The following is a 14,457-nucleotide window of genomic DNA, read 5'->3' on the forward strand; positions in this document are numbered from 1 at the left end:
AGAAAGTATAAAGCACAGCTTCTGTAACACACCAACTTTTCTCTAATTGTGTGAAAGCCATTACATAAACATGATCCATTCTTCACCAGGGTTCACACTCATGAGTGTTATGCATGTATCTATTTCTATCCATCTACCCAGTTAGTATATGACATGACTTACATTTTCCATAGACTAATTGAATTTAGGGAAAATCATTTCTTAAAAACCACTCAAAAATAATGTATTTGTAAATGAGTCTGTTTCCAGAATAAGGCATCAGCTGAGAATGTACTGAATAATGCATTAGATAGCATCTAAACATTGATGCTATTTTTAAGAAGAAATATAGTTTTTGAAACATGGTTCAGGAACATAGACCATGCCTCAAACACCAACCCATTTCCGTTTCAAGTATTCAAGCATGCCTTAATCACTCCTATTACTCTGATGCTGATTCCACATGAGGTGGGAAAGGTACGCGAGAAACAATCCGACTTTTTCAGTTCATGGTAAATGGACTTGAATTTGTAAAGCGCTTTTCCAGTTTTTTGACTACTCAAAGAGTTTCTACACCACATGTCACACCTACCCATGGTGGGTCGTCATATTTTATATTATAAATATATATATGTATATTTTGATATTACGTTTGTATTTATATCAAATGTGTTTTTTCCCTCTACATTAATTTAGCAGGCTGTGAGATGACGTTGCACTGTGATGGTAGAGGCTGCTGTGTAAAGTGACCATCAGAAGTTACTAATCCCATTCATACACATTCATACACCGCTGATTAAGCAGTGGGAGCAACTTGGGGTTAAGTGTCTTGCCCAAGGACACATCGGACATGTAGCTGCAGGAGCTGGGGATCAAACCCCCGACCACCTGGTTTAGAAACTACCAACTCCATCAACTGAGCCACAGCCGCTCAGCACCAAGTCCTCAACGCAGACTCCGATCAATATCTACACTCTTTGGAGTCCTTTTAATCCCCTCATTTACATACACTCTCTTCCTACCATCCTCACTCCATGGAACTTCAGACCGTCACATCGTGGGACCTTCGCCCTCCACCAGCCCGAGGTTCAGATCGGGTCAACAAACACATAAAAGAAAACAGCTGTGTGCTCGAAGCATGCTCTCACCAAGATTGCATACAAACTAACTTTACTAACTGTCTACGGCTTCTCAGCCATGCTTCAATCACCCACTCCCTAATGCCGCATCACCAGGGTCGGACCTGCAGCGCCACCCAAGACGTCATCACGCATGCTATGGTCAAAGAAGTCCCACGCTCTCTACATCAGCCCTCTCATATCGCTGAGTCATATCACACCCAGTACTAAGCCTTCAGTTTCAGAATCATCTCATCGCCTCTCTTTCTCCATCAAATACCACAAACTTCAGCATCCAAGTCCCATTTCCTTTCACTCCTATTTTCCCGCCCTATCAGATATCATTTCGGTTGCAATGCGCCGCATTAAGTTGCAACAAGTCCTTTTAGCTCCAAAGTGTATGTCTTCTGTCCTTATTTTTGTTGTTTTGTCGACAAACAATTACCTCATGTTGCAACAGACAAGACGTGGCCATCACATTCGGTTGAGCTTAAACAGCCATACTGCAGATGTCGGGCTGGAGCTAAGCTTCAGGCTTAACGTAAGGCTAGGAGATGGAGATTTAAGCCGGTCCTACCTTCAATCCTCATGGGGAATGTCAACTCCCTGTCTAACAAATGTGAAGAGCTGGAGGCTTTGGCAAAACCAAAGGGACATATCTGGTGTTTTACAGCGACCTGGCAGAACAACACTATCTCGGACACTTAATACCACTCGTATACCAACAGAAGAACTTTGCAGGGGATTTTGGCACATTGTTTTAGGGCACTACCCACACGTTTAGCTGTGTTGCACATTCCATGAATGCACAATCCTTACAAGTTATACCTCGTTGTAAAGGTGACTAATCAGGCTTTCCAACGATATAAAATACAACACCAATTAGTAATATTAAAGGGGCGAAATAATTGACCGAAATAACGTTTCCAAACTTTTTTTCCAAACTCCATCTGTCCACAGCAATGTATCTAGCCTTAACTGCTTGTTCACATTTATTTCACCCAAGTTGAAACTTGGGAGTAACTTCATTAGTCCAACACAGCTGAACAGCAATGTTTAGGTTATCAAGTTTATTAGCAACTTAAGCCCTATTCTCACGGGACTAGTATTACCTGGGGACCTCTAGTAATTTGTAATAAATGCGGAGGTCGTCTGTGATCTTAATCCTGTGCAAATCTGCCATGTCCATAATTTGTAAAGTAAAAATTCCACCTCAAATGACCTACCAAATTTCACTAAACACAGAGGTTATGTGATAATATTAGTCCTGTGCGAATCGGCATGTCGGTGATTTGGGGTAGGTTTTTTTTGTGTTCTCCACACCTTTTTTCTTCCTTTTTCCGGGTCAAGAATTATGCAGGCTGCGTTGGCAATTCTAAATGAAAGTTTTGACAGCATTTTGGGTGCAAATTCAGGAGGCTCATCTACACAGCATGGAGACCCATTCACAGAAAGAGCTCAAATCCATCAGAAGAGAGAAATCTCCAAAGATGAGAAGATGTATTATATGCATGGAACATTTTTCTATCTTTTACACAGATTACACAGAGCCTTGTGTTATACTAGTAGTGTATGTCTGTGAATGGCTCAGTGCAAGTGAGGAGAGAGAGGGAGAACAAGGGGAGTGTGTGTTCAGCAGGTGTGTGTGAGAGGCACATTACTGATACCGGGGACCAGAGTAGAATCAGAGCAGAGAAACTAGTCAGCATCTGAAGTGTATGCATAGTTTGAGCTCTGTGTGTGTAATAAACGGTAACAAGCCGGACTCTCCGTGTCTGTTTACAACTTGCTGCACTCCAGTTAAAGTGACGGGGGTTAGTCCTGAAGTTGAGGGATACAACTTCGGCCCTGAAGCAGACCAATCAGTCTCCCGTTTGGAACGCCGAAGCAGGAAGGTTAACACTTGACATCGTATCCGGGGGATAATGTCAGTAAATTCGAGTTAAAACACAGACTTCACTTATCCCGTGCGAATGCGCCGCACAACACACAGACGTGGTGGGGTCATTTCTAAATCACATGAGCTCCCCAGGTAATAATCAATCACACTGAAATCACAGTACAAGCTCTATCCACAGACATGTGGTCATGTTGTATTGTCAGATATTAGCTAATAAAACAAAGGTCTGTTAACTCATGCTTATTACAATAAACTATTCTAAATCAAGATCTTTGTCGGTGTGGTCTTTGTTGGGGAATAAATGATGAGCCCAACAGGAAAACAGCTGACTAGCAAAGTGAAACATTTGAACATTTCACCAATTTAATGCTGACTTTTTGTAGAATGAAAACACAGCTATATTATTTTCTCCTTTCGAGGGCACTGCTCTATCAGAAACAGTTAATATTTATTTAGAGACATTGGGTCTAATATGTCACTGCAAAGGAGCTTTGACAAGTTGTGACTTTACTTTATTAAAGGACAAGTAAGAATGTCCTTTCACGTAAAATATGTCAAACCTCTGGCAGCTGACTATGCTTTTAACAACACAAAAACTAGGGAAAACTGCTAGCTTTAAAACGTAATTAAAGTGTAAATAGCCATTTGTATATTCTACATCTGCATTTGATTATTTCTGGGGGGTTAGGGAAAAAACTGCATAATTTTTGCAGTAATAAACATATATCATCATCATCATCATCTTCTTTATTGCCAGACTCAGGAGTCCATTAGAAAACATATAAAAAACAAGCAAAATAAAAACACAGGGTAAAAACACAGACAAACAAAACATCACCAATATCATAAAAGACAACTGCACCAGTGTCGCCGCAAGGATGACTGGTATCGCACAGAACTATGACTGGGATTAGTCAACAGCATAATGATGGAATTCTGAGAATCCTTCAATCGGCAGATAAATTTGTACATTAAGTTTCTCATAAGAGCCTGAAAAGTGTTAACTCCTGCATTACAAAATAACTCACTTGCACTAGTCCATCGAGGTTTTTTAAACAGTATTCTCATTATAGAGAGTAGAGTCATTATATGCAACTTTAAGCTTTTGTAAGCTTGCCCTTTTAAACATGGCCCACAAGGGGGCAGTATAAAGAGGAGTACAATATGCTCTGAATAGATTTTTCTTAACATTGTCTGTACACATTGAGAATTTTCTTGCCAACATATTAGCCTGGGCATATAACATTTGACATTGTCTGTACATGTCGTCATCATCGGACATTTGATCCATAACAAAGTGACCTAAATATTTTATTTTGGTGCTCACACTCAGCACCTGTCCTGACAGGTAAAAATTAGGAAAGTTTAGGTCCTTGTCCCCTTTTGTTCTGCATATCAAAACAGTACTCTTTGTAGCATTGTATTGCACATCATATGTTCGACCATAATCAGAACATATATTAAGCAGCTGCTGAAACCCAGCGCTGCTAGGGGGAAAAATTGCCAAATCATCAGCATACATGAGGTGATTGATTATACTGTTACCCAACACACAACCAGTTTTGCAACCATTCAGTTGTTTAGATAGATCATCCATGTACAAGAGTGCAGGAGAAAGCAACCCCCCCTGTCACACACCATTACTCACTCCAAAGGGGGAGGAAATTGTATCTCCCCATTTGACTTGCATACTCTGGTTGGCATACCAGTACGCCAGAAGCCTTAATATGTAATCAGGGACCCCCTTTTCACTTAGTTTTATAAACAACTTTCAATGATTGACACGATCAAAGGCCTTAGAGGCATCAACAAATCCTATCAGGACTGAGGAGTTTTTCCTCCTATATACCTCAACAGCTTCTTTCAAGGCATAAATACAAAGATCAGTACCATGCTTAGATTTAAAGCCAAACTGGTTATCTGTGGTACCAATATATTTAGATATCTGCCCTGAAAGAATACTCTCAAGGACCTTAGATACCACACTGGCTAAAGCAATAGGCCTGTAGTTATCTAGGCTCCCAACCTTGCCAGCTTTGTCCTTGATAACAGGCACCAAAGTGACGGACAACATGGAGCCATGAGTCATTAGACCGGTAAAACAGATAGCAAGAAGAATAGCAACCTTTGGGGTAGCAAACTTGAGGTGCTCTGCAGTGATTTGATCTGAGCCACTTGCCTTATTTTTAGCAAGCTGCAATATTGCTTGATGGACCTCAGTGGCTAAAACCCTCAATATCACTACAAGCAATGTTTCCCAAATTATATGGGTCCCCTTTCACACAATTAAATAAAGAATGTTGCCTCCATAGCTCAGCAATGTTATATATAAATATACACTGTATTATTATTATTATCTTATATTCTACTCTATACAATACACTGTATACAACAGAATACTGTATCTTATTGCATTATATTATATTATACTATGTTATATTTCATTTTGTATAACTGCACTGCACTTCTTTAGATCGTCATATCATACTGCTCTTTTACTGCTGTTTACATAACCTTAAACTTTTTGATCACACAAGTCACTTTATATCATCACTGGTCACTTTAACTTGCCATCCACTACACATAATTCATAATTGTCCTGAATTGCTCAACTATTTATATTCTTTTGTATATACATCCTATTGTTGTTTCTATCTGTATTTATCTCATCTATCCTGTGTATTTTGTATTACTTATTTCTCTGTCTGTGCTGCTGCAATGCCCGAATTTCCCCTCTGGGGATCAATAAAGTATTATCCTATCCTATCCTATCCTATGTATAGATCCAAGCTTAACCAAATACATGGAAATGTATGAGATGTGTTGCAAAAGAGGTCACGGACCTGTATTGAATTGAAATCAGAGTGATATTTAACATTGTTTTTTCTTTATCTCTCAACGTGTCCCAATGAATGCCACACTGGTTCACACCAAGTTCCCATGTGTGCCTGAAGCCTACAGCTCCAATGTCACAAACACCATAATGGATTGGCTCTCTGGCTTCCCTCCTGAGACCTGCATTAAGACTGCTACGCTGCCTCCCAGCTTACATGCCTAGCTTTACTTGTATGAGATTATTGATCGAGGCAAGAGGAGAAAATACAGTGAGGGAGGGAAATGAGAAATTGAGAATTGTTGATGGAGAGAAAATAAGAAAAAAAGAACAGATTACAATAGAGGAAAAGAAAAAGAGGAGAAGAAAATAGAGGGAGAAATGGACTGGATAGGGTAATGATGGCTTTCATTCAGCTTACTCATCTTAAAACTGCATCACTCAAAAGGGTACCATGATTCAGCATTGCAGCTATGTTGGAGACAGTAATCATGTAGCCTAATGAAAATGTGGTTTGTTGTCAAATCTAAAAATGAAAACCTACGAATATGGTCCCTTTTGCATTTAATTGCATTATTCAATCCAATGCCAACTGCACAACAGTTAGTTGAAATTGAATATATATCCTGTATTAATTGCTCTTCCAGTGAAACCCCGTCCTTTCAACAGGTACACAGCGATAGGAAAAGTGCAGAAAATGCATAGCTAGTTCCAAGTGCCTCCATGGAGGTTATTCAATTATACCAACTCCCCTGAGGTCATGAAATTAGTTTAGTTTAATCGTTTATTTGAATCAGGGACAGTGTACAAAAAAACATTAGTCTCAGAAGAGAAGAGATGCTTTGTAGAAGATTTAGCTAGCTAGCTAATTTCCATCTGTTCCATCGGTCCACGTGGAATCAAACAATTAGAATGTTCCCAATTTCAAGGTAACTTTTGGCATATCGTAGTTGTAAAGCGTTTTAATATATAGCCCATAGTCACACAATAAGAAAAAACAGATAACCTATGTGGCACTCATTTATATATAATAAAGATTAAGAATTACTTCATTGATCCCGCAAGGGGAAATTTCAGTTTTTACACTCTGTAAGTCATGAACACACACACAGGCTGAAATATATACATGCAGAAACAGGATCCTATGGACATGCACTAATGGAGAGATGTCAGAGTGACGGAGCGGCACACAGCGGGCGCTCCTGAGCTGATGGTGGGGAGGGGGTTTGGTGCCTTGTTCAAGGGTACCTCGGCAGTGCTCAGGAGGTGATCTGTCACCTCTCCAGCTACCAGACCAACTTCCATATTTGGTCCACACTGGGACTTGAGCCGGCGACCCTCTGGTTCCCAACCCAAGTCCCTACAGACTGAGCTACTGCCGCCCTGTCAAATCAAACCGAATCAAATACATAGTCCATAAAAAGAACAAAATCAGAACCGTTTCAAGTAAGTGATGGTACATTTTAAAGAAATCATTCACTTACTCAGCTTATTGCTATGTTAGCCTATAGGGCATTTATACTTTGTGAACAGCAAATGACATTGGTATAAAAGCGTTATTGTCACCTTTATAAAGGAAAATCTTTTCTCTAATAGTCTTCAATATCACCAAAGATTCTATCATTCAGGTTGAAACTAAAATATAAAATGATCCTCCTTAATTTCCCAATGCACCCATTTCCTATCTCCTGTTGTGTTTTTCTAGTAATCCGCTCCTCTTTCTATTTGTTTATGACACAATCTAAGAAGTCATGTGACTGTCTTTTTGTGAAATGCGGGCAGACTGGTTGGGTTGGATACAAAAGTGCAAACACTGTTCAGAGCCAAGAGCTGCAGTGAGATGCCTTGAGGCAGAACAACAGTGGCTGTCTGCAGCTATAAGCTCACGGGCAGACTTTGGGGGGGAAAAGTAAGGTGAAATGAGGTTTTTGCAGACACACATGTTCAAACACACAGACAAATGATATACACACTGACTGCTATTCTAGGCCTGGCTGTGGCTAAGATCTACTGAAAAGAGGAAGGGACTCAGGCTAATACTTACACCAAAGCTATACATTTGAGTTTCCAGACAGCACTCAGAGTTCATGAGAGAAGAAGACAACTAGATCAGATTGCATCTCATTGGATGGTCACAACACAGATCTGTTTTCACTGTTACCAAAACACCTGCTCAAACATATTTCAGATATCACTGAAAAGCAGATTTAATAAAAACTGTTGTTCAAAAAAGTTTATATATTTGGACAGATCTAAGAGTCTAAGCTTTGTAAATGGTTTGCTGCTGGTAGCTTCATATAAAATAATATATGTGCGAGTATTAATGTTGTCATCCAACCCATAAACGTGGGTTAGTATTAGGCATGCAACAACTCTCAATAAAATATTGAACCGTTCGGTACGGCATCCACGGTTCAATACTGACTTGTGAATTGTGGTTTTAACGGTTTGGCGTTTAACTAGTTTCCGCGCGTTGTATTTCTCTCTAAATTGGCTCTGCCTGTGTGTGCCTGTGTGTGCCTGTGTGTGCCTGTGTGTGCCTGTGTGTGCCTGTGTGTGCCTGTGTGTGCCTGTGAGTGCCTGTGTGTGCCTGTGTGTGCCTGTGTGTGTGCCTGTGTGTGCCTGTGTGTGTGCCTGTGTGTGTGCCTGTGAGTGCCTGTGTGTGTGCCTGTGTGCCTGTGTGTGTGCCTGTGTGTGCCTGTGAGTGCCTGTGTGTGTGCCTGTGTGTGTGCCTGTGTGTGTGCCTGTGTGTGTGCCTGTGTGCCTGTGTGTGCCTGTGTGTGTGCCTGTGTGTGCCTGTGTGTGTGCCTGTGTGTGCCTGTGTGTGCCTGTGTGTGTGCCTGTGTGCCTGTGTGTGCCTGTGTGTGCCTGTGTGCCTGTGTGTGTGCCTGTGTGTGCCTGTGTGTGTGCCTGTGTGTGTGCCTGTGTGTGTGCCTGTGTGTGCCTGTGTGTGCCTGTGTGTGTGCCTGTGTGTGCCTGTGAGTGTGCCTGTGAGTGTGCCTGTGTGTGCCTGTGTGTGTGCCTGTGTGTGCCTGTGTGTGTGCCTGTGTGTGTGCCTGTGTGTGCCTGTGTGTGCCTGTGTGTGCCTGTGTGTGCCTGTGTGTGTGCCTGTGTGTGCCTCTGTGTGCCTCTGTGTGCCTGTGTGAGTCAGCGCGCAGGGATGAGGAAACCCCGCCTGCCAAGTGAGTTAATAGCCAATCACCACACGCTAAAGTTTGGTGACGCGGACAACAACATTACTTTTAGCACCGCGAGCAGTGAGGAGCAGCCAGGCCCGGAGTGGCTAATCGGGAGAACCGGGACAATTCCCGGTGGGCCGGTCTGCCTGAAGGGCCGCCAGGCAGTCTATAGATCATACAGGCTGCAGTCATTGCTCAAGTAGCGTTTCACTATAGACCAGTTTCTGATAGTGTGGGGCGAGCGTGCGCGCCTGGAAAACATGTACTGCGCAGTGTTTCCCACTCGTCCAGGTATATTAACGACCACAAACGCCCTTTTTTCATAAGCCTCTCTCCCTCATTATGTCAAAAACATGCATTAAAAGATAACTGTGGGTCCGCAAATGTAAGAGGGAGAGAGAGCTATACGGGTGAGCGAGAGTCGGGGATCGTGCCATTACACATATAAGTGGACGGACAAGAAACAAAAAGTGAAATTGATCATCTGCTCTACAGTTTACATGTTAACCAGTGAAGTATGTGAACTACATGGCAGGCTGCTGTCTGTTAACTAACTGATGTCTTTCAACATCAACTGAGTGCTCCTCTGTCTGTGCGTCTGCGCATCACCCTCACTGCTCTTATTAAAAACTCTAAACTGGTCATAAACCACATCTGAACCTTCAGTGTGAGCTTTGATGTCTTTTGAAATGTTCTTAAATCGTTTGAGCTGCTGTTAATACTCTAAATATTTACAATACTGAACATTACAAGAATAAGAGAGATAATCGTAACTAAAAGAGAAATATGACAGTATGCCACCAATGCACTTTTTTGTTGACATTCATTGAGCTAATTGTAGTTTACTTCATGTTCAAATCTAATCTGACTTTGCAATAGGCTGAAAGGAGAGCACCTGAATTTGTTTTGCTTCAAAGTAAAATAAATAGTTTTAAAATGAAAAAAAGTAGCTCTCTTTCTAAATCCCTTGATGTTCTGTAAAATTTGCCTAAAACACTTAACACTGGAAACATTTTAACGGCCCGGCCCGTCAGAACCGAACCGTGAACCGTGAACCGTGACCAAAAAGCCGAGGTACGTATTGAACCGTGGGCTGACTGTATTGTTGCATCTGTTGGGCCACGCAGGCTTAGGACAGTCAAACCATGGACTAAGATCACCAAGAGGCCCAAAAGGACTCTTTATCCCAGAATTCCCTGCGGTACTTCACACCTACGTGTGACGTAAAGGGGGGACCGGAAACTGAGGGAGACCCCACAGGAAGGCGGCCAGGTGATAAAACTCTGAGACTCCCCTCGTTCAATCTCTTTCCACGCGCTGACTTCAAGTGCTCGGAGACACAAGCTCACCTCCTGTTTCCTGCAACAATCTTCCTTTGTTTTAAGTTTTGGCGCGCAGGTAATCCGCGGCCGGCAGTGTTCCAAATCCCGAGCTCGGATTGTCTCGTGAACGCATCTCAGTTTCTCGGAGAGCGTCAGACTATAACAGATTATCAGAAAGATAACGGTCTTATTCCGTCCTGCAACGAAAGGACATCAACGGACATCTTTCCCCTCGACGGAGAACCAACGAAGCTGCTCTTGCCGTAAGGGACCCTCGCCGCCATCAGACGCCTCTACACCAGGACAGACAGAAGATCTGTTTTATCGCCGGACTCCTTTTTCCTTCACCGATCGCAGGCAAAGCGATTCACAAGTGAGGCTTAATTAGGTCTGGGCAGAATTAGCTTTAGAGAGTGTTTTTAACAATTGATTGATTGAAGCAGAAACTGTAATGTTTATCTTTGTTGGACCGTCGCGTCCTGAGTTTTACCTGTTTAAAACTCTTGTTGTTGTTTCGGACCGCTGCGTCCTATATGTGTTCAGCGTAACAGCGTTATAACCGGGTATTATTCTTCTGATCAGAAAGGCCAGTGTAAGCCGTATTAACTTGAATTCGGCCATTGGTTTGTTTCTGTGAATGAAGGGAATTACTCTGAGTTGTGGCGCGGGAGTTAGACTGTGATCCGGCCTCTTCAGGCACGCATTTCTCTCCACCCCTACGCTCCTCTTTTCCTCCCATTTTCTCCCCTCTTTCTAACACACACATATTCTCGGGTAGACGTACATTGGGAGACTAACTCCACCACCGCGCCATTACGCACATAGGCCATACACGTACACACACAAAGAGAGAGATTTATACACTCAAGGCTATCCAGACGCCTCAGACACACATATCGTGTAGGGCCGAACTCGGTCTCTTTCAGACATTAAGGCCACATTAGGTCTTTGTTAGGTGTGCGCCATCGGAAAGGCGACCACGCGGGACGGAGTAACCTCCCCCCCTCTCTCTCTCTTTCACACACACGCACACGCACGCATACACCCAGGCCTTTGTTAGGTGCGCCATCGTGAGCGACCACGTGGGTACGAAGTTATCTCCCCCTTTTCTTCTCCCCCCCCTCTCTCTCTCACACACACACACACACACACATTCACACCCCTTCCACAAGCCTTGCTTGGTAATGTTTGTTGCTTAGATTAGTTTATGATAGTTATTTGTTTGATTAAGTTCAATGATTTTTATTGGTGTTGCTTTGTTTAAATAAATTCTGTTATAATTTAAGAGAGCAGTTGTTTGTGATTACTGGTGTATTTGCATTGTGATATAAGCTGGGTGCGAAGGCTCTGTGTACGGATTTCACGCCTTCAATTTATTAAATATAGTTATTAATTATTAATAATATTAGGAATTAAATAACTAATCTGAGACTGATTTGAGTGATATTTTGGTTATATTTCCCTGAGTACAGGGTGGTGTCCCAAAACGAGATTAAACATAGTTTAATGATATTTTATTTATATTATTAATAATTAGAAATAATTATTAAAGAATATAACCAAAGTTGACTTGATACAACCCCAACACATCCCTAGTTAGTATATTTCTAGAAATGTAGAACTGCCTTTTAAATGACACTTGCTGGGTTTGTTCTAATGTTTGAGAGTTTTTAAACATATGATATATTTGTAAGCTCCCTTTTAATTTAAAGCAACTAGATGCTCATCAGAGCTGCATCGGACTGCTCTTTGAGCAAGAATGTTCATGACACAATACATAGGAAACCAAAGACCAATAATCACACTGTTCTATTTACTTTTTTTTTTACAATAAATGTGGAAGAAAGCAGGGTGGAGGGCATTAATTATTTTTAATTGAATTTAGGAAATATCTGCAGTCAGTTCGTTGAATTCACTTTTGCAGAAGATTACCCACTCATAATGTGCAGATTACTGCCAAGTGGCTGAAATGAGGCTAATAACAGCAGTCACTGTCAAACAAACACTCACACGACGTGTAAACAGCCAAAGTGTACAGAAACAAAAAAAGTAGATATTGATCTTTATGCTATGAAGTGTGCATAGGAATAAAAGTAATCAAGAGCAGGTTTAGTACTCACATGTTTGGACAGGTTGGCACTCTTTGAATCAACATCATACCTGTTTAAAAAAAGGGAAAAACAAAGCTAGAGTCAGCTGATAAGAAAGTGATGGAGGGTGACAGCTGGGAACACATGGAGTAAATCAGTATTGGAGCCAGTTTGTCACCAACAATCTCACTAAAGGCGCTGGGCATTTCCCTTCCCATTCACTCATCTGGTCATTTCACAGTTCAGGTCATTTCATCTAGGAAGGATTGCCCTTTAGTGGGTTATAATTTGGAGAAGAAATATTGAGCAATTCAGTAACTTTACTAGACTGACCAGTAAAATGCAGTCGGCATGTTCCTGTGTATAGGTTTGTATGTAATCAGGGTAATTGTGTGTAGAGGGTAAATGGACTCGAGCTTGCATAGTGCTTTCTAGTCTTCTGACTACACAAAGTGCAGGTCACTCTTACCCATTCAAATCAGTACATTGTAATATATTAACCTCAGTAAAACAAGATGTGTCATTATTTTGAAGCGTGGCAGGCTGATCTTAATAAACAATTTATAGATGTTGAATGGTCGGATATAATGTCAAGAATACACACTTAATATTTGCCAAGTCACGTTTTGATTCAGCTCCTTTAAACACTGTTTCAAAGATAATATACAATATCTAAAACAAGAAAAGATAAGACTTTCACTGCAAGGATCTAAGGATAACTTTCATCTAGTATATAGTTATAAAACGGGGATCATTACCGGGAATCACACAAATCTTCTTTTGGGTTTGTTTGCTGTTGTTTTTATAGTTTTTGCTTTTTTAGTAACGTATTTATTTTGTTAACTGTATATTTGTAAAAAGAAAAGTGCTTCAATAAAATTGCGAAAAATAATTAAGAAAGTTATAAAAAAATGTGTGTAACAAATAAGAGGAGCAGCAAGAAATGTCAGAAGACATCTGAACAGAACAGACCCATTTACAACAGACAAACCACATGTTTCTCTCACATTACTGCATCTACTGTAACACAAACATAAACACATACACATCCATACATTGTTGTTTTTCTACCCAACTCTGCAAGTCCTACATGTACATGTAGCGGAGGGAGGACAAGTAATAGGTTTTCACTTGTCAATGAATGTGTGATAATACTTGGTCCCATGGCACACGAGTCGAGCAGAAAGATATGAAAGGTTAAACGCTATTTCTTCCCTCAAGGGAATCTGTACACTACCATTTCACATTAACCATCCCCTGGAACCCCGGTTGTTATGGTTACTGCAAGACCGACCCTCTGAGCACTCAAAACCATATAATGAGGCAGAGGCAGAAGATTGAGCAAAACACAGAACAACCCAAAACCCAGGACACTTGAATGGCATCAAACCAGTTACAGACCATGATAATTGGGCTACCACATGCAGAGGGAAGCTTTAAAAGTATTTTACTTGGGCCAATAATTCAATTTAGAACACTGCAAGTGCACAAAGAAATGAGGCAGATTACTGACATGCCAATCAAACTACTACAAAGAGGCACAACTAAGACCTCTAGCATGCTGCTGTAACACACAGTATGCAGCAAAGTGAAAGGATCTGGAAAATTGGCAGTTAAATTTACATCTTCAATCCTTACTGAGCAGCAAAGCCCTGCATGACAAGCATTCCTAAATGAATGGACAAAATCAATGCTCGAGAGACATTCTAAACAGCTGAGAAGGGTCGCTTTTGATACAGATTTTAAGCCAACTAGGACTGATGGACGGTTCAGGCATTGGTATAAAACTGGCATCACTTCCTACTGCTCTTCTAGAGGAGAAGAAGACAGCTTTAAGAATATGTGATTTTTTTCCAGGTGCTTGCAAACCACGGTTTATTTCAAAACTGAAGGAGAAAACAAATAAGGTTAGGGCAAAATGGGAAAATAATCTGGACTTGTCATCTCTGAGGAAGACTGGTTTGATGCTCTGTACAACACAGTCCACCTCCACCAGCTCAGGTCCTTGAAGAAAATTCTGCTGGCATGATATGATT

General features: G+C 41.3%; 1 protein-coding gene across 2 annotated transcripts in view; it reads right to left on the reverse strand.

Moving 5' to 3' along the window:
• Nucleotides 1-14,457, reverse strand: part of LOC132956228 (copine-8) — an 83,669-nt gene that overhangs the window by 39,958 nt on the left and 29,254 nt on the right. For both annotated transcript variants that reach the window (XM_061029544.1, XM_061029545.1), the window contains exon 5: nt 12,452-12,491. In XM_061029544.1, coding sequence (XP_060885527.1) covers nt 12,452-12,491 — 40 coding nt within the window. The remainder of the gene's footprint in view (nt 1-12,451; nt 12,492-14,457) is intronic.

This window comes from Labrus mixtus, chromosome 22 (genome assembly GCF_963584025.1).
Source record: "Labrus mixtus chromosome 22, fLabMix1.1, whole genome shotgun sequence".
NCBI classification, from domain to species: Eukaryota; Metazoa; Chordata; class Actinopteri; order Labriformes; family Labridae; genus Labrus; species Labrus mixtus.